At 41.9% G+C, this 22,138-nt stretch overlaps 1 protein-coding gene across 1 annotated transcript in view; it reads right to left on the bottom strand.

Moving 5' to 3' along the window:
* Positions 1–22,138, bottom strand: part of LOC126354457 (pyrethroid hydrolase Ces2e-like) — a 127,529-nt gene that overhangs the window by 32,528 nt on the left and 72,863 nt on the right. Inside the window, exons 5-6 of the mRNA XM_050004153.1 lie at positions 8,932–9,131; positions 1,290–1,440 (exon numbers count right to left, since the gene is read on the bottom strand). Of these exons, the coding sequence (XP_049860110.1) occupies positions 1,290–1,440; positions 8,932–9,131 (351 nt within the window). The remainder of the gene's footprint in view (positions 1–1,289; positions 1,441–8,931; positions 9,132–22,138) is intronic.

Raw genomic sequence — 22,138 nt, 5'->3', positions numbered from 1 at the left:
AATGTAGGCATCGGGCTGGTGCTATTAAGTGATGTTGGTGAATATTGGTGTCTTCACCTCTCAATAAGTGTGGCTATTGTTACACCAAGCCCTCCTTCTCGCAGACGTCACTATACTCTTGGTAACCGCGCTCAACATTGCCATTAATTTTAGCTCGGAAAATCTTGCATTCGGCAACTCAGATAATAGAGAAAACTTTTCCCGTCATTTGCTGCTGCTACCACTACGATAATAGGGCAGGTCGCAATGACTCTAACCTCTCAACATTACTCACGTGAGGACGGAACTCTACTCTCGTCTGCACTCCTTTACCAACAGACCTATGCATGTGTTTTGTCACGCGGTTCCTTCTTTTATAAGCTATGAAAAATTCTGGACGTAAATTTGAATTATGTTACATCATTTACTGTTGCGATTGTGATAAATCGTAAGTCATCTAATGTTGTTGCAGTTGGACGGAATATTTCGCAAACGTCGATAGTAAATTACACACCGTAAGATATGCGCACGATAGAACCTTGGAGGTGAATTATACCATCCGATAACGGTTCTCCCCCTACGGTTATCCATACCTGATGTTGTACAGTCGACAAAAAACACTCACCACGAACCTGAATGAATTGCAGTTAACGGCGTTTGTTTCCTTGAATGGTGGCCCATTGTCTAATGAACACGCTAAGTGTACCAGAGAGAAATTCATCGGCAAGAACAGGAACCGACCGTTTACAACAGGCGTCGAGCGAAATTTTTAATTTCATTCTAAGTTTCTATATCTTCATTCGTGTAAAAGATATACTCTTGCGAAATCGTCTGAACCTTTTTGAACTGCCCTTTATTTAGTAGGCACATAGCCACTGTGTTACCCTCGATCTCCTAAGTCAGATCTCATACATGTTTTCTGTCGGTGTCCAAGAGTGTCTGTCGCAATCTATTCGTCCACTACCAATGCGTTGACTACCATCACATATTTGACAGCATAAACGTTGAAAAGGAATAGCTCATTAGTTCAACACGGTTGATAGCTCTTTGGCAAGGAAACAAGTTTTATTCTTTGTCTGTCTGCGTAATGCCTATTATAGTCGTAGACTTTAATCTCCATTAGATCAGCAACATGTAAAAGTAGTTATTCAGCGGATCACAATTTATTGTTCAGTAATTCAGATAGGAGAGATAAGAGAATGGCCATTGTTTGAATTACTAGATACTAGTAGAGAAACCCATGCAATAGTCTGTGCATTTGTCTCACACTGAAGTAACGTACATTGCTGTAGTAACATTGGAGTACGAACCCGATTCTCCGGAAGTGACTCCTGTCATGATGGGCACTCTGTGGAAACGGCCGTCGATGAGTGTCTGGATTGAAGACTCTGTGAGGAAGGCGCCTTCCAGGTTTGGTTCCACGTGTGGTGCCCACACGATGTAGGTAAATAAAACCTTCAGCTGTAATCAAAAATAGCGATTAACAGGAAGTGTTCCTTTATTTCAGTTTAAAAGTATCTTTTATTGATTACATGAAATATGTTTTATTTTCTGCAAAAAGTGGTGTGATCTAAAACAAGTGTATCGAAAATTGTCACAGGAAAATTTAGTAGATATTTGTCCTGGGAATACTATCCACAGTTTGTGAAAGAATTATGCCAACGTACGATAACATAAACTGCCGCACTAAGGGAATCAACCTGTCCCTCTAATATCTGTGCCAATAACGCTGTGCGACTATAATTTTTTTACTCATGTCATTTAATACATCTTTATCGAAGAGTAAAAGAAACAGGAGTGATGTTGCTCGTTGTGAAGTTGTGACAGCCCATGTCACTCCAGAAAGTCAGTCAGCTAATGTATGTTTCTTTTCAATAAGTAGGCCACAGTGCAACAAATTACCAGCCCCAATCCATCGAGTAGCCACACAACCTTCTTTCTAAATACGGAAGCTACTGTCATAAGCATGTATAATACTTCAGTAAAGTATATGTATCAGCATAGTTAACAATCCCCTCCTGGTTTATAGAAATATAATTATAACGATAGTCATACAGAAAATTGCTCCAGTACGCAAACTGAAACCTTTCATAGGGAATGTTTAAAGTCTGGTCAACACAGTGGTTCTCTTAGGTATTACCCATCTCAGAATAGAATTTCAGCTGCATGTTGCGTCACTTTAACAAGGTCCTGGATTGATATAGTAGTTATATATAATCCCTATGTCACCTGTGTTGGTGTCTTTCTTAACAAAGATTGTCTCCCATATGCCTGTCACCCCCTCTCATTTTAGTATTCCCCCTTTTCCATTATGTGCAGGTGTCACTCTCCCCCCTTTTTACTTGAGTGCTGAAGTATGTGGTACTGCATCCCTCCATAACAAATATTCCCTTAAGCCTACAGCATTATACGGCATATTCACCCCAACCTTCATCCTTGTGATTATAAAATCTAACTCACTGATGATAAATAACCAGTGCTGAAACACTGCAATTTAACCGGATGTGTAACACAGATTTCCACGTAGTTTACAGGCAAATAATGAAAATTATATGTAGACAAAACATAGTTTACACCTTTCCTCAGTCCTGATAGTATGAAAGTTATACTTCTACGAAGGTTAACATCTGCGTTTTGTTATTGGTCCAGTAGTCAAATTTCAGAATGATAGTAGCGTTTTACACACACACACACACACACATATATATAGCTAATGTTTGTTCAGATACTGAACTGCTGCAACTGACAAACAAATCCTAGAATGCCAGCAGCTGCTCCACAAGACGATGTTACAGCTTTAACGTATCTATTGGTTATGAACTATAGAGTGAAACTGAAGAAGCTGCAAGGGAATTTAAGGAGATGGGACCTGGATAAACTGACTAAACCAGAGGTTGTACAGAGTTTCAGAGAGAACATACGGAACAATTGACAGGAATGGGGGAAAGAAATACAGTAGAAGATGAATGGGTAGCTCTGAGGGATGAAGTAGTGAAGGCAGCAGAGCATCAAGTAGGTAAAAAGACGAGGGCTAGTAGCAATCATTGGGTAAGAGAAGAAATATTGAATTTAGTTGATGAAAGGAGAAAATATAAAAATGCAGTAAATGAAGCAGGCAAAAAGGAATACAAACGTCTCAAAAATGATATCGACAGAAAGTGCAAAATGGCTAAGCAGGGATGGCTAGAAGACAAATGTAAGGACGTAGAGGCTTATCTCACTAGGGGTAAGATAGATGCTGCCTACAGGAAAATTAAAAAGGCCTTTGGAGAAAAGAGAACCACTTGTATGCATATCAAGAGCTCAGATGGAAACCCAGTTCTAAGCAAAGAAGGGAAAGCAGAAAGGTGGAAAGAGTATATAGAGGGTCTATACAAGGGCGATTTACTTGAAGACACTATTATGGATATGGAACTGGGTGCAAATGAAGATGAAATGGGAGATACGATACTGCGTGAAGAGTTTGACAGAGCACTGAAGGACCTCAGTCGAAACAAGGCCCCCGGAATAGACAACATTCCATTGGAACTACTGACGGCCTTGGGAGAGCCAGTCCTGACAAAACTCTACCATCTGGTGAGAAAGATGTATGAAACAGGCGAAATACCCTCAGACTTCAAGAAGAATATAATAATTCCAATCCCAAAGAAAGCAGGTGTTGACAGATGTGAAAATTACCGAACAATCAGTTTAATAAGCCACAGCTGCAAAATACTAACACGAAATCTTTACAGACGAATGGAAAAACTACTGGAGGCCGACCTCTGGGAGGATCAGTTTGGATTCCGTAGAAATACTGGAACACGTGAGGCAATACTGGCCCTAGGACTTATCTTAGAAGAAAGATTAAGGAAAGGCAAACCTACATTTCTAGCATTTGTAGACTTAGAGAAAGCTTTTGACAATGTTGACTGGAATACTCTCTTTCAAATTCTAAAGGTGGCAGGGGTAAAATACAGGGAGCGAAATGATTTTTACAATTTGTACAGAAACCAGATGTCAGTTACAAGAGCCGAGGGGCATGAAAGGGAAGCAGTGGTTGGGAAGGGAGTGAGACAGGATTGTAGCCTGTCCCCGATGTTATTCAATCTGTATATTGAGCAAGCAGTAAAGGAAACAAAAGAAAAATTCGGAGTAGGTATCAAAATCCATGGAGAAGAAATAAAAACTTTGAGGTTTGCCGGTGACATTGTAATTCTGTCAGTGACAGCAAAGGACTTGGAAAAGCAGTTGAACGGAATGGACAGTGTCTTTAAAGAAGGATATAAGATGAACATCAACAGAAGGAAAACGAGGATAATGGAATGTAGTCAAGTTAACTCGGGTGATGCTGAGGAAATTAGATTAGGAAATGAGACACTTAAAGTAGTAAAGGAGCTTTGCTATTTGGGGAGCAAAATAACTTATGATGGTCGAAGTAGAGACGATTTAAAATGTAGACTGGCAATGGCAAGGAAAGTGTTTCTGAAGAAGAGAAATTTGTTAACATCGAGCATAGATTTAAGTGTTAGGAATTCGTTTCTAAAAGCATTTGTATGGAGTGTAGTCATGTATGGAAGTGACACATGAACGATAAATAGTTTGGACAAGAAGAGAACAGAAGCTTTCGAAATGTTGTTCTATAGAAGAATGCTAAAGATTAGATGGGTAGATCACATAACTAATGTGGAGGTATTGAATAAAATTGGGGAGAAGAGGAGTTTGTGGCACAACTTGAGTAGAAGAAGCGACCGTTTGTTGGACATGTTCTGAGGCATCAAGGGACCACAAATTTAACATTGGAGGGCAGCGTGTAGGGTAAAAATCGTAGAGGGAGACCAAGAGATGAATACACTAAGCAGATTCAGAAGGATGTAGGTTGCAGTAAGTATTGGGAGACGAAGAAGCTTGCACAACATAGAGTAACATGGAGAGCTGCATTAAACCAGTCTCAGGACTGAAGACCACAACAACAACAACAATATGTCTAATGCGATCTAAACTATGCAAAAGATCCAAAAGAGCAATTTATCTCCTAGGTCCCACAATGTCCGAAGTATTATGTAAAATAACGTGCATATAATGAAACTGAATGTATGGCTGAAATTATGTTAACTGACTTAAAATTATGCAAACGCCAAATAATAGTATTAGTTGCCAATCTAATTCACAGATGTGAATGTAGGTAAAATGTGTGAAGTCATTACAACCCCTGTGCTAGGGTGACGGTAACGAGCTTTTGTATGGATTAATTAGAATCAGTTTCTGTCAATTGCTGTACTGTAGTGGAGGAAACCTATTTTCTTGGGATATAATGTAATATCTGAAGCACAATTTCTGCAAATCCTTATAGCCCTTATAAATGAATTATATCTCTCTATAGGTGGGTAGTGACCTAAGAGGAAAGCAACTACATTGTTTTTATAGCCATTAGGTTTTCGTATTCCCTCATTCGCCATTTTTTCCATATTTTTCACCTGTTTTCTTTATTTTACATTTTTTAACATAACTTTTAATGTTTTTCTATATTCTACTTGTACATGTACAAGAATATCTGTGTTCTAATTGGTTACCCTACCACCTTTCTTTGACATTCGACAGTGACTCTGATTTTCCCACCAAGCCAGAGTCTCTATAGTGTTTGCAAGATGTAGTGATGCCATAATCGATATCCTTGCCAGCGAACTACCTCACAGTACGTGCTAGCTGACAAACCTTAGCTGTGGCATTACAGTGTCACAGCGGGACTGCAAATTACCTAAATACATGTGCATGGGGTAGTAGTGTAACAGACTCGGTCGAGTGAACGTGTAGTAATGAAGGGCCTATGAATCTGAAACCTACGATTACTTCGGAACTAAATAATTACAGCTGTGCGAAGTTTATTTTGGCAGTAGCTGAATGTTTTGTGTAATTGTGGCTGAAGTAAATCTCTCACCCTGTAGGCAGATAGCCAGGCACTAGGAAAACCATCACATCTCTTAAATTTACGGGATGAGATCTTGCAAGTGACGTACGGTGTCACGACACAATTTTCTGATTTAATAATCTTGAAAAAGGAGTGTATTAAACTGTGCAAGGCACTAATAGGGTCCATATTACTTACACAAACTACAACGGTTCCTGATACTTGCACGTGAAGTCTCGTACATGTGAAAGCAGGAAAGAAGGCACATACATTTGTACGAGGAATCACAACACATCAACGATAGAGTCCAGTGAGGTACTTTGTCAATCAGATGCAAGTGTAAGTGTCGCAAAAAGCTTTACTGATGTATAGGGTTGCATGTGAAATTGTTGCTTTAGAAACTTCTGAGTAAAATCGAATTTGGCGCGTGTGATGTGGATAAACTATTATGTCAGAAAGTGGGAATCAGTTTTAAGAGACTGAAGTAATACAAGTCATGGAGGAACAGGGCGAAACGGGCAGCGAACGGAATGTTAACATATACAAACTGGGAGAACAAATAAAAACGTAGATACAGATTTAGGAATCTCAGAAACGTCAGGAACTAATACAACAGTGTCTTGTCTAATGGACGAAACGGCACGAGTGGAAGGTAACAAGACAGAACAGGTACTTACGGAGAAAACACTGGAGGCCAATTGAGTGTAGATACGCAGACACTCCAAGCAACAATAATGGGTAAGATGGGGAACTTGTCCTACTTGAAAGAAGTATAGAAAAAGAGAGAGGAACATCAAGCTGAAATGAGACAAGTCAAAACTGAGAAAGCAGAATTCATCACTAAGTGTAATAAGCACATTGAAACACGCAAGGAATGGAGTCGTAATCATGAACTAAGAATACTACAGATTGAAGCAGTTGCGGCGGAGTGCACCTACAAAAGTGCCCAGCTCAGCACACAACCAATAGTTGTACAACCGAGGCAAAAAAACATAGCATAAAATGAAGCCGAATTAGTGGAAGAACTGAAGAGGAAATCGCTGAGGTCAAGTCTGAATCAGAAAAGACTACTGGCACTCTCGCAACTAACAAGATGGCTTCGTGACGGATATTTTAGAGAAAGAAGCAACGAAGCGCAGTAAAGGGGTAAACAACATAGTAGTAACTGGTTTGGTCTGAGTAAGACCTCTCGAAAGAGACTAATACAGGTTCAAACAAGGAGGAAGATTACAGCCATTGGCTTCTCTTCATAGGTTGAAAAGAGCGATTCCCGGAAATGGTCAGACACAGAAAAGATAGATTTTGCAGCGACAATGATGCAAGAAGAGACAGCCAGCGGGGTAGATTCCCTGAAGTTAGGATGATGTACGACGCGTTTGAAACAGCGTTCATAGAGAAATATTGGTCACAGGAAAAGCAAAAAGAGGTAAAGCATGAATTGACATACGAGCATGCAATAGAAAGACTTCAACAAACAATGCTACCTACCAAAGCCAACAATTAGGTACACTAAAAAACACTCTTGGATTGTGGTGGAACTCCAGCTTCAGATATCTTACATACAACTTAATGTTTAGTGATTCCTACAAAACCTACCTTTGTATTGTTCCTCTTAGAAAAGTACATGGAATGTTTGCTTTGCTTTTTCTTTATGAGTATTTCGTCTGTACCGTGCGCGTCGACGACTATACGTTGAATTATACACTTTTTCACTTGTTTTCTCTATTATACTTGCAATCTTTATAACCATTTGAAATATTTACTCAGGAAAATCTTCTTTCAACTATTGAAACAAGTCGGTCATCGCTGTGCCAAGATAGCGCCTTGCAGATTTTCAGCATTCAATGTACATGAGTAATGTACAGTTCCCCACACTCGTCTAATGAACAAACTAAGAGCATATTAACTATCGGACCAATTGTGTGATTGGATTGAAGAGTTTCTAGATAACAGAACGCAGCATGTCATTCTCAATGGAGAGAAGTCTTCCGAAGTAAGAGTGATTTCAGGTGTGCCGCAGGGGAGTGTTGTAGGACGGTTGCTATTCGCATTATATATAAATTACCTTGTGGATAACGTCGGAAGTTCACTGAGGCTTTTTGCGGATGATGCTGTTGTAACAATGGGAAATTGTACTGAAATGCAGGAGGATCTGCAACGAATTGACACATGCTGCAGGGAATGGCAACTGAATCTCAATGTAGACAAGTGTAATGTGCGGCGAATACCTAGAAAGAAAGATACTTTATCATTTAGCTACAATATAGCAGATCAGCAACTGGAAGCAGATAATTCAAAAAAATTACCTGGGAGTAGGCGTTAGCAGTTATTTAAAAATGAATGATCATATAAAGTTGATCGTCGGTAAAGCAGATGGCAGACTGAGATTTATTGGAAGAATCCTAAGGAAATGCAATCCTAAAACAAAGAAAGTATGTTTAGGGTACACTTGTTCGCCCACTGCTTGAATATTGCTCACCAGTGTGGGGTCCGTACCAGATACGGTTGATAGAAGAGATAGAGAAGATCCAACAGAGAGCAGCACGCTTCGTTACAGGATCATTTAGTAATCGCGAAAGCGTTACGGAGATGAAAATAAACTCCAGTGGAAGACTCTCCAGGAGAGACGCTCAGTAGCTCGGTACGGGCTTTTGTTAAAGTTTCGAGAACATACCTGCACCGAAGAGTCAAGCAGTATATTGCTCCCTCCTACGTATATCTCGCGAAGAGACCATGAGGATAAAATCAGATAGATTAGAGTCCACACAGAAGCATACCAACAATCCTTCTTTCCACGTACAATACGAGACTGGAATAGAAGGGAGAACCGATAGAGGTACTCAGGGTACCCTCCGCCGCACACCGTCAGGTGGCTTGCGGAGTATGGATGTAGATGTAGATGTAGATGTAGAGTGTGGGCAGGTGCGCGTCTGTACATGTGTGCATGTCTGAATATGGGTGCGTGCGTACGTGTGTGTGTGTGTGTGTGTGTGTGTGTGTGTGTGTGTGTGTGTGTGTTTGTGTGTGCGTGCGTGCGTTATCGCTAGTGAAAACATAACACCTACCTCATCCGTCAAGAGGACTGAGTCGCTAACGACCAGCTCCGCTGCGTCGCGAGAACGCAGGAATTCAACCAGCTCCTGTGAGTCATTCGTTTCCAAGCCAAGTATGGAGCCCAGTCGGAAAGCATTCCAGTGGGCCTGCTCCAAGGTATTTGGACGTCCGATGAAGTTGCCGCTCTGAATAATGATCCTTGAGAAGAGTCCTGTAGAAATTCGGACCTATATCAAATAACATTCACAAAATCTTCACATGAGACTTAGGAGATAGATGCTAGGTGAATGATTATTTTGCAACTGTACTGTTCACATCTCATCATCATCGCCATCGTCATCATTATCCTAACTGTACTTAAGGATTACGCCTTTCAGCCTCTTCTGCGTCAAAATTGCTGATGCCATGTCTTTAAGAGACGTCAAACGTTTTTCTTTCCTGTGGAGTCATATAGTTCTGCAGCTTTACTTATCCTGTTATTAGACATGCGCCAAACATAGTCTTTCCAAATCAGTCTATAATTTTCAAATGCAGTTGGAATGGGATCGACACTTAGTTCTTATCTGGTCCAGTAACGAATATCACAGTTTGAAGCGGAGGAACTGCATCTCTGATGATACGATTCGTTGTCATTGATCTAGTGTTAAGACCCAACATTCTCTACCATACAGCAAAAACAGCAAAGCTATTACTTCCTAATGTTTAATTAGCATTTCTTTCAGTGAGTTATGTGTTAAAGTAAGTTGTGCCATTAAAAAATATATGACTAATTGCAGCTCTCCGTATTGATACTTGGGAAATCTTAAATTGCCACGTAGCCTTTTCAGCTTCGTTACTTGTTCAATTGTTTGTCCATCTATGATGATTTTAGCTCTTATGGGTTCCAGTTCTTGAAATTCCATCATATTTGTCACACTTTTTTGTCTGTCGATATCCCCATTCCTTATTTAGCTCCTACTTCGTTCAAATTATGAATTGTAATTTGAGTCTTTTCTGTGCCTTTTCCTATTATAAGCTGACCATACGCAAGTACCTGCGTAAATGATCTAATGCACTGCTTTCCGTGGTGGGAATGAGCGCCTGGTACCCGGCACGAATCCGCCCGGCGGATTTGTGTCGAGGTCCGATGAGCCGCCCAGTCTGTGAATGTTTTTAGGCAGTTTTCCATCTGCCTCGGCGAATGCGGTCTGGTTCCCCTTATTCCGCCTCAGTTACACTATGTCAGCGATTGCTACGCAAAGAAGTTCTCCACGTACGCGTACACCACCATTACTCTACCACACAAACACAGGGTTACGCTCGTCTGGTGTGAGACGTTCACTGGGGGAGGAGGGGGCGGTCCACCGGCGCCTGACCGCACAATAACTCTGGGTTCGGTGTGGGGCGGCGGAGGAGTGAAGTGGACTGCTGTAGTAGTCGCGCGGTTCTGGACCACTGCGGCTGCGGTCGGGATGGAGCCTCTCCGTCCTTTCTAGGTCCCAGGTTTGCATACAATCCAATACCTACGTCAATTAAAATTATCATCACTTAACGTGTCACTTAATATAATGAACCATTTTGAACGATATTTTCATTATAAGCACTGAAGAGGTTGTGGGCAGTGGACAGCGTTTTGTAACTACTTGATTACTACTGCCAGATTCTGCCCTATTCGTTGCAGAAAGGAAGCTCATTTTGGTATTTTTGTATAATGAATGAGTTTCTGTAATCAAATGTGCTGTAACTGCAGTGTCCTTTACTGATTCCGATACTATTTTCAGTTTAATCTCCTCCAGCGTCTTTTCATAGTCGATAAAAACATTATATGCTGGTAATCTAATTCTCTGCTTCCACAGTTACTAGTGTCAAAGTGAATCTATCTTTTCTAAAACTGTGTTGTAACTCCTACATACGTGCTTCCACGAATGCTATTAATGGTGTTTTTATATATAATTCTAGCATACAGTTTTTAACAGAACTTTAACAGAATCATACCTCGGTAACTTGAGCATTGTGAGGTATCGCCTTTCTTGTAAGTAGCGCTTACAATAGCTTCAATTCTTTCATATACGATATGTTCGCTGAGTTAGCAAACATACATAAAATTTTAAAGTCATTCCTATGGTTGATCAGACGAATGTTCAATCAGTTCCATGTTCATAATATCACTGCACTGATATTTCTCTTTTTCGTTTCTTTGGTCACTTTTTTGCAGTTTTTGCAGTGTTGTTAGATCTAAAGAGTCACAGGAACTGGTGTTTTATTCAGGAACTTCTTCATTTTCAGTCCATAAGCATTTAAGGTAGTATAAACATTTCTTTTCGGATATTATATTTAATGAATCGCGTTCTTTTTTATTCAAGATCTTCATAAAATTTGTACGCCTTGTTTTTACTTCCATGAGTATCATGTTTTACTTTACTCACAAATCGATCAAAATTCCCCTGTTTAATTTGTGGCATTTCCTCCTTTTCTGAAAGAGATGTATTTTTATAGCTCTCTCTGTAACTCATATTATTGGGTAATGACTAGGTTTTTTGATACTCCACTTTTGTTCATCAGCCTTACAACGCTACTGGGCACCATGCTCTGTAGCTTGAATGGTTAGCTCGAGCCCCAACGTGCTATGCCACGAAAAAATATATACAGGGTGGCCCATTGATAGTGACCGGGCCAAATATCTCACGAAATAAGCATCAAACAAAAAACTGCAAATAACGAAACTCGTCTAGCATGATGGGAGCCGGCCGGAGTGGCTGTGCGGTTCTAGGCGCTACAGTCTGGAACCGAGCGATCGATACCGTCGCAGGTTCGAATCCTGCCTCGGGCATGGATGTGTGTGATGTCCTTAGGTTAGTTAGGTTTAATTAGTTCTAAGTTCTAGGCGACTGATGACCTCTGAAGTTAAGTCGCATAGTGCTCAGAGCCATTTGAACCATTTTTTGAACCATGAAGCTGGGAAACCAGGTGGCGCTATGGTTGGCCCGCTACATGGCGCTGCCTTAGGTCAAACGAATATCAACTGTGTTTTTTTAAGTAGGAGCCCCCATTTCTTATGACATATTCGTGTAGTACGTGAAGAGATGTGGAAGTTTTAGTTGGGCCACTTTTTTCGCTTTGTGATAGGTAGCGCTGTAATAGTCACCAACATATGGCTCACAATTTTAGACCAATAGCTGGTAACAGGTACGTTTTTAAAAATAAAAATACAGAACGGAGGTACGTTTGAACATTTTATTTCGGTTGTTCCAATATGATACATGTGCCTTCGTGAACTTACCATTTGTGAAAACGCATGCTCTTACAGCGTGATTACCTGTAAATACCACATTACTGCAATAAACGCTCAGAATGTTGGCCGTCAACCTCAACGCATTTGACAATATGTGTAACGACTTTCCTCTCAACAGCGAGTAGTTCGCCTTCCGTAATGTTCGCACATGCATTGAGAATGCGCTGACGCATGATGTCAGGTGTTGTCGGTCGATCACGATAGCAAATATCCTTCAGCTTTACCCACAGGCAGAAATCCGGGGACGTCAGATCCGGTGAACGTGCGGCCCATGCGGTGCTTCGATGACCAATCCACCTGTCATGAAACATGCTATTCAATACCGCTTCAATCGTACGCGAGCTATGTGCCGGACATCCATCATGTTCGAAATACATTGCCATTCTGTCATGCAGTGAAACATCAGTAGAATAATACGTAGGAAATGAGCACACATTGCACCATTTAGATTGGCATCGATACAATGGGGGCCAATTATCCTTCCTCCCATAATGCCGCACCCTACATTAACCCGCCAAGGTCGCTGATGTTCCACTTGTCGCAGCCACCGTGAATTTTCCGTTGTCCAGTAGTGCATATTTGCCAGTTTAAGTTACCGCTGTTGGTGAATGACGCTTCGTCGCTAAATAGAACGCGTGCAAAAAATCTGTCATAGTCCCGTAATTTCTCTTATGCCCAATGGCAGAACTGTACACGACGTTCAAAGTCGTTACCATTCAATTCCTGGTGCATAGAAATATGATGCGCGTGCAATCGATGTTGATGTAGCATTCTCAACACCGACGTTTTTGAGATTACCGATTGTCGTGCAATTAGTCTGCTACTGATGTGCGGATTAGCCGGATAGCAGCTAAAACACCTACTTGGGCATCATCATTTGTTGCAGGTCGTGGTTGACGTTTCACATGTGGCTGAACACTTCCTGTTTCCTTAAATAACGTCCGAACAGGCACACGGGGAGAGGGATTTATTAGTTATTGGGAGCTCCAACGTTAGGCGGGTGAGGGAGCCCCTTAGGGAAATAGCGGAAAGGTCGGGGAAGAAGGCCAGTGTTCACTCTGTCTGCTTACCGGGGGGTCTCATCCGAGATGTGGAGGAGGCCCTACCGGCGGCGATAGAGAGCACTGGGTGCATCCGACTGCAAATTGTTGCTCATGTCGGCACCAATGACTCCTGCCGTCTGGGTTCAGAGGTCATCCTCAGTTCGTACAGGCGGTTGGTGGAATTGGTGAAGGCGGAAAGCCTCGCTCGCGGGGTGGAATCAGAGCTAACTATTTGTAGTATCGTTCCAAGAACCTATAGCGATCCTCAGGTTTGAAGCCGAGTGGAAGGCTTAAACCAGAGGCTCAGCCGATCCTACGGACATCTGTGGTGCAAATTTCTCGACCTCCGCTATCGGGTGGAGAAATGTAGGGTCCCCCTGAGTAGGTCAGGCGTGCACTACACGCCGGAGGCGGCTCCAAGGGTAGCGGAGTACGTGTGGAGTGTACATGGGGTTTTTTTAGGTTAGAGAATTCCCTCCCTAGGCCCGACAAGAAGCCTCCTGAGACGCGGCAAGGTAGGAGTAGGCCAAATGCAACAGGAAATAACAATGTTAATGTCCTAATAGTAAACTGCAGGAGCGCGTATAGAAAGGTCCCAGAACTGCTCTCATTAATAAACGGTCACATCGCCCATATAGTACTACGGACAGAAAGTTGGTTGCAACCAGACGTAAACAGTAATGAAATACTAAACTAGGATTGGAATGTACAGCGCCGAGACAGGCTGGACAGTGAAGGGGGAGGCGTGTTTATAGCGATAAGAAATGCAATATTATCGAAGGAAATTCACGGAGATCCGAAATGTGAAATGATTTGGGTGAAGGTCACGGTTAAAGCATGCTCAGACATGGTAACTGGATGTCTATAGGCCCCCTGACTCAGCAGCTGTTGTGGCTGAGCACCTGAAGGATAATTTGGAAAATACTTCGAGTAGATTTCCCCACCATGTTATAGTTCTGGGTGTAGATTTTAAATTGCCGGATATAGACTGGGAGACTCAAACGTTCATAACGGGTGGCAGGGACAAAGAATCCAGCGAAATTTTCTTAAGTGCTTTATCTGAAAACTACCTTGAGCAGTTAAACAGAGAACCGATTCGTGGCGATAACATATTAGACCTTCTGGTGACAAACAGACCCGAACTATTTGAAACAGTTAACGCAGGACAGGGAATCAGCGATCATAAAGCGGTTACGGCATCGATGATTTCAGCCGTAAATAGAAATATTAAAAAACGTAGGAGGATTTTTTTGTTTAGCAAAAGTGACAAAATGCAGATTTCAGAGTACCTGATGGTTCAACACAAAAGTTTTGTCTCAAGTACAGATAGTTTTGAGGATCAGTGGACAAAGTTCAAAACCATCGTACAATATGCGTTAGATGAGTATGTGCCAAGCAAGATCGTAAGAGATGGGAAAGTGGTACAACAACCTAGTTAGAAAACTGTTGCGGAAGCAAAGGGAACTTCACAGCCAACATAAACATAGACAAAGCCTTGCAGATAAACAAAAATTACACGAATCGAAATGTAGTGTGAGGAGAGCTATGCGAGAGGCGTTCAGTGAGTTCGAAAGTCAAATTGTATGTACTGACTTGGCAGAAAATCGTAAGAAATTTTGGTCTTATGTCAAAGCGGTAGGTGGATCAAAACAAATTGTCCAGACACTCTGTGACCAAAATGGTACTGAAACAGAGGATGACAGACTAAAGGCCAAAATACTAAATGTCTTTTTCCAAAGCTGTTTCACAGAGGAAGACTGCACTGCAGTTCCTTCTCTAGATTGTCGCACACATGACAAAATGGTAGATATCGAAATAGACGACAGAGGGATAGAGAAACAATTAAAATCGCTCGAAAGAGGAATGTCCGTTGGACCTGATGGGATACCAGTTCGATTTTACACAGAGTACGCGAATGAACTTGCGCCCCTTCTTGGAGCGGTGTACCGTAGGTCTCTAGAAGAGCGTAGCGTTCCAAAGGATTGGAAAAGGGCACAGGTCATCCCCGTTTTCAAGAAGGGACGTCGAACAGATGTGCAGAACTATAGACCTATATCTCTAATGTAGATCAGTTGTAGAATTTTGGAACACGTATTATGTTCGAGTATAATGACTTTTCTGGAGACTAGAAATCTGCTCTGTAGGAATCAGCATGGTTTCGAAAAAGACGGTCGTGTGAAACCCAGCTCGCACTAATAGTCCACGAGACTCAGAGGGCCATAGACACGGGTTCACAGGTAGATGCCATGTCTCTTGACTTCCGCAAGGCGTTCGATACAGTTTCCTACAGTCGTTTAATGAACAAAGTAAGAGCATATGGACTATTGGACCAATTGTGTGATTGGATTTAGAAGTTCCTACATAACAGAACGCAGCATGTCATTCTCAATGGAGAGAAGTCTACCGAAGTAAGAGTGATTTTAGATGTGCCGCAGGGGAGTGTTGTAGGACGGTTGCTATTCGCATTATATATAAATTACCTTGTGGATAACGTCGGAAGTTCACTGAGGCTTTTTGCGGATGATGCTGAGATTCATTGGAAGAATCCTAAGGAAATGCAATCCGACAACAAAGGAAGTAGGTTACAGTACGCTTGTTCGCCCACTGCTTGAATACTGCTCAGCAGTGTGGGATCCGCACCAGATGGGGTTGGTGGAAGAGATAGAGAAGATCCAACGGAGAGCAGCGCGCTTCGTTACAGGATCATTTAGTAATCGCGAAAGCGTTACGGAAATGATAGATAAACTCCAGTGGAAGACTCTGCAGGAGAGACGCTCAGTAGCTCGGTACGGGCTTTTGTTAAAGTTTCGAGAACATACCTTCACCGAAGAGTCAAGCAGTATACTGCTCCCTCCTACGTATGTCTCGCGAAGAGACCATGATGATAAAATGACAATCCTTCTTTCCACGAACAATACGAGACTGGAATAGAAGGGAGAACCGATAGAGGTACTCAGGGTACCCTCCGCCACACACCGTCAGGTGGCTTGCGGAGTATGGATGTAGATGTAGATGCAGAACTATCCAGCGAATGGTCTGAACACTTGGATGATGTCGTCAAAGGTACCGAGCAGCACACATAACACACGCCCGTAGAGCATTTTGATCACAATAGCCATAAATTAACAAGCTATCGATCTTTTCCGTAAACGTAAATGGTCCATTTTAACACGGGCAATGTATCACGAAGGAAATACCGTCCGCATTGGCGGAATGTTACGTGATACCACGTACTTACACGTTTGTGACTATTAGAGCGCCATCTATCACAAAGCGAAAAAAGTGGTCCAACTAAAACATTCTTATTTCATTACGTACTACACGAATAGGTAATAAAAATGGGGGTTCCTATTTTTAAAAAACGCAGTTGATATTCTATCGGGCCAACAATAGCGCCATCTCCTTTCCCCCTTCAAGCTAGACTGAGATATTCGGCCCGGTCACGATCAATGGACCACTCTGTATTTGTTATACTCACACTTGGCTTAATTGAGCAGCCCAGAGATGTGGCTAGTCTCAATGGTCGGCTACGTTTTTCGTCATAGGATGCCAGCTCACACCTGTCGTAAACTCAATTTTCAAGCAGAAATGTAAAGAACAATTCTGGCAGGTATTGTGATGAAATTTAAAAACAATGAGTCACTCTCGTTGATTTATTATTTGAACAATAAGTACATTTCTATTTTCCACGTAACTCTTCAATATATTCACTAATCACTTAAAATGCAGCCTGAGGGGATTTTTAGGTAAGGGGGGGGGGGGGAGTTAATAACTGATTATACAACAGTTTCCTATAAAATTCGTATGTCGCGATCACGACAACCGACAGTCTGTTCACAGTTTACAAAATACACTGTTGTCTGCTGTCCTAATCCTGTATATTGTGCTCAACTTGATCGTTTTCGAACGCCGCTACATACATACATTTCCCGGAACAGGTCTACCAACCTACTACTATCCCCAGATGCACGGTACGTCCGGCTCTTAGCGTCCGTCAAAACCAACTCACCTGTCATCAAAGATGGCCACCCTATGCACCTTCGAAAAGACTGTCTAACTCAAAACAATGTTTGACAAAACGAATTATGAATGCTCTAAAACTAGACACAAAAACACATATGATACATTGAAAAACATAGAAAATTTCTGGGCAATAACTATTTCTGTTTCTTCACAAATAATGTTCTCCTGGCGTAATATTGCTTTTCGGCGATTTTTGAAACTAAACATAAATAAACGGTTAAAAATACGTACTTAATTACTCATCTACCTCTTTAAACTTTAGAATGCTGCCGCTAGTTTCGTCTCTTTAAATTTATTTATTACAAAAAACACGGTTTCTCTCAGTCGAATCCCACATTCCGACCACTCATTTAAAAATGGTACACATTCAGGTAAATCGGCTATTGTTGCTCCATGCAACTCTACTAGCCGCATCCACAAACACTTTGTTCATAGTAATCGGCCAAAGCACTGCTGAAATATTAGCTGTTAAACGTTCATAAGTTTACAGTTTGTATGACGACAATAACTTTTAAAATATTATATATTTTGTGGTGCATATAGATAATTTCGTTTTACATATTTATTTGTCCATGAGTGCCAACTCGCACCTCCGTTTCACTCTTTGTTCTGTTTTTATCAATTTATCTCTGACATATAAATGTCTCCATGTGCGCAAACACGGCCATATGCGCTCCTGCCAAGCCCCCGCTACGGTTTTTCCAAGGCCGCGTAAATGCTAGCCGCTCGTCACGGCCCCGTAGCAACCCTCAGCCACGTGGTCTGCGGCGGGAACCTGCCGCTCTAATCTACCCCCACAGCCTAATATGGTCGCTAAAAAGCAATAATCCGGTCTTAGAATTTTTATGTTTCATCGTTCCTAATGCTACAGCGGTTGTTTACGTAATAATTTCTTAAACAGTATTCCCTTATCGGCTTATGTTGTTAGTTACTGGTTTCATTGGACATTTCTCATTCCGTCTCTTGTCAATATCTAATGATGATGATGTTTGATTTGTGGAGCGCTCAATTGCGCGGTTATCAGCGACCGTACAAATTCCCAATCTTTGCTCAGTCCAATCTCGCCGCTTTCATGAATAATGATGAGGGCAACTCAAACACCCAGTCATCTCGAGGAAGGGGAAAATCTCTGACCCCGCCGGGAAACGAACCCCGGACCCCACACTCGGGAAGCGACAACGCGACCGCGAGACCATGAGCTGCGGATCCGGTTTCTGCTATTTTAACTACAGCATACAGAATACAAGGACACGCGTTTGCTTAATTTTATCTGATCTTTATTCTGAGATATTATAGATCTATAGTTCACTTAATACAGCAGAAAAGATACTATAAAAGGCGCAGAAGGTGATAAACAAGACATATATTCAACACAAGCTCGAGACAGTTATCTCATTGTGATATGTATACTGAGGGTTTGTGGCATTAGTAATGTATGTGTCACTGTTATCAGCAATGAGTTGGCGCTCGGGAGGCTCGTCTGTGTATCTTCTGTTCTGACTGCAGGCAGTAACTGTTTAGAGGGGGAGTTTAGAGGGGAACAGTGCCTGCACAGTTCATTCTAGGGTACAATCATGCACTACATGTGCTATACACCTTCAGAAATTTGAATGGTGTCACATTGTGTGCATCCGGGAAACTGGATAGAAGTACCGACCGAATTCAGCACATTCGGGGCGTAATGTGCCAGTGGTGATTAGCTGCTCCCAACAGTGGTCTGTGGAGCATTCCGACGCAAATAGACAATCTTCTGGACGTCCACGTAGTACAGACGCCAGTTGACGCAGCTTTCGAGATGTCGCCGACCGAATATCATCCACGGTAGAAATACGGGCTCTTATTAAACCTGCTATGCCACCAGCTACCGTTGGGAACCGTCGCCTTGCACCAGGGTTTACATCACATGTGGCTACCATCGACACGACGCCGCCTCCAGACATAGTGACTCTGGTGTCATCGAAGAGTGGATTGGAGAGCTGAAAGACGCTCCATTGTCTCCAGTGATTAGAGTAAGTTCTGTCTGTAAGCGAGTGGGACGTATCGAGTATGGCTGATATGTGGAAAGTAAAATTCCAGTGTGCATTCAGCCACGACACTCTTGTCCAGTTTGAGGGTTCAGGGTACGAGAAGCCATCACTTGTAACTGGGGGTCACTTTTGTTGTTTCTGCAGGGTAGAGTAATCAGTGTACACTACAGTACGAAGTCTCTAGTCCTCTTGCTACTGCCATTTATTCGACGTTAACGTTAAGTACTTTTTCAGCAGGGTAGTGCAGTTTCCCGTACGACTGACGCTACGCAATGTGTTGTTCGTGGTGTACAGCTACTATCCTGGCCGCCAGTTCTCTCGCCATTTGAAAATGTATGGGATATGATGAAGCAGAAAGGTAGTCGTTTTCCAGGGCCTGCAAGAACAATTGTCTAGTAGCGAGACGCTTGTGACAGTGTATGGGAAGCTGCATTTGGCACCTTCATGTGTATGCGAGAATGCACGCCAGCTGTGCTTCCAGAACGGAGTACGCTTTGTATTGATGCGACTAACTGGGCATCCTTCACTATGAAATGTCTTTCACTTGGTGTGAAGCGAATTAGTTGGTGCCCGAAGATAGGAAACCCAATTAACGGAATTCCAAATTGGGTTTCTGTGCCTGTTTCCCAGGAAGTCTGTGCCAGTTGTACAAACTAATGAACGTTTGTCGATTGATCGCCTGTAATCTGAGTTGAAAACACGGTGTGATGCTCCATCCGCCGATGTCTGTCTGCTTTCTGTATGTCTTGTAATTTTCACACACCCTCTGAAATCTCCAAGGTACCCAGGAATAATCCTGTATTTAAGAATGAACTGCGGTATTTTAATAATTTCAGAAATATGTTGTGGAGGTACTCACATGGCTGAGTAATCTGACTCCAATAGCTTGAACGGCAATATCAACACTTACATACACTTTGCACACCTTTTGTAAGTAAATAACAACATTCACTAAGATTACTCCTTAGAGACACGTATTGTCATTTTGTATGAAACGATAGTTACAGATAATTTCAGATAGAAGAAAATGAATCACTGTTCTAGCTTTTGTACTACATTTTCTTCTCAGTAAGCTTGTGTATTTTCAGTTTCAGTTTTCGCAGTTTTATAGAAAATATTCAAATTTGTTTTTGAGTTTTTTTAAATTTATACCGAAGACTAAAGGTAGTACTTCATCGAAAATGTCAAATGCCACAAAGGAGGTAGTGGAAAGCTACTAATCTTCATTCTAAGTTCTTTACATTTATTTAACTTGTAAGTAGTAAGCGAATGACAGGAACGAGTTAGCCCTTTCCAGTGAGTTATTGGTTCTAATCAGTCCCTTCTCTAGCAGGAACTATTCAGCGCAGCTCCGTCGTACCTTTCCTCTATCTCGCTTCCCGCGCCCGGGCTCTCGGGTTCGATTCCCGGCGGGGTCAGGGATTTTCTTTGCCTTGTGATGACTGGATGTTGTGTGATGTCCTTAGGTTAGTTAGGTTTAAGTAGTTCTAAGTTCTAGGGGACTGATGACCATAGATGTTAAGTCCCATAGCCCTCAGAGCCATTTGAACTTCTATCGCATTTGATGAAGAAACATGAGAGCTGTAAATCGGCCAACTGTTCATCAATGAACATATCTACAATGTATCACTATCAGCGTGCAACTAACACTGTCGGAACAGGAAACCCGAGTTAAAAATCGAACAATACTGAAAAGTAGCTTGAAAGCGAAGAGTAAAGTGGGCATTACTGTTGTAAACAGCGATTATCCTGAGTGAATGGAGCAAATCTGTTCCCAAATAAGACACACAGAACATATTGTGAACATTTAGAACATTGTACCGATACGAGAATAACAGATGGAACGATAAGCAAATTACTCTGTAGCGAGCCACCGAAAATCACTGGTCTCCTATACCAAAATACTCAGAAAATATCCGTGAATACCCTTCTTCATCGATGGAATTGGTGTTTACTCCGTATACTGGTTGCCGGCTGTTCCGGAACATTTAAATTCCCACTTGGCGCAAAGACCACTGCAAAGTCATCGCCAGAGATCCTGTATAGGGAGAGAGTGGCCAACCGGACGATACGGCGGATATTTTTCTGCCAAACTGCCAGCGGAACTTTTGAATGGCCAGTAGTGGAGTAGTGGAGTAGACACTCCCTGAATCAAATGCACAAGACAATATGGCGAAACCATTCGTTAAATGCCTTTGTTCGCAAGAATTATGTGATATAATAACTTTCGCACAGCCAATTTACAGGTCTGTTTTCAAATTTAACTGTGTATATTGCAAGTTGTTTTAAATGTAGTAAAAAGCAAAAACGACTTACTTCGCATAGATAAGATTACTTGGTTGGTTTCCACAAGGCTCCTGTCTGATTTATGTCAGCCCTGTTGACTGCGACTACCCACTGCTTTCGTCTTTCTTCATTGCGTGGAAATGCAAACATGCGAAATCCACCTTCGCCTCTATTGGAACAACCAAATGCAATACAACCTGGCATCATTTACGAACGTTTGCAGAATGAATTGCAGATGTCAAAAACAATGTGAGCATGTGGGTGCTATTCTGTCATTCTGCGCAATGGATTAATCTGAGATGTACCCTTTACCCTGTGGCTCCTGCAAGACGCAATTTCCACCCCCACACTACTAGAGAAGTCAGACAGACGCTCCTTACGTTCTAAAGAGAAATGCCTGAAAAACTTTCAGCGATAAATATCTTCTGGAGTCATCTGATCTAAGGAAATGTCACAATAATTTACAAAATTTCTTACATAAATAGTGGGATACTTGGGTACCGGAGTAGTGATAATTAGTGTAAGAAAAATATGAAACGAACGAAAAATTTTATTTATTTTGCAAAAA

The sequence above is a fragment of the Schistocerca gregaria genome, chromosome 3 (assembly GCF_023897955.1).
Source record: "Schistocerca gregaria isolate iqSchGreg1 chromosome 3, iqSchGreg1.2, whole genome shotgun sequence".
Taxonomy (NCBI): domain Eukaryota; kingdom Metazoa; phylum Arthropoda; class Insecta; order Orthoptera; family Acrididae; genus Schistocerca; species Schistocerca gregaria.
The sequence above is the reverse complement of the archived record's forward strand: the minus strand, read 5'-3'. Positions and strand labels throughout refer to the sequence as shown.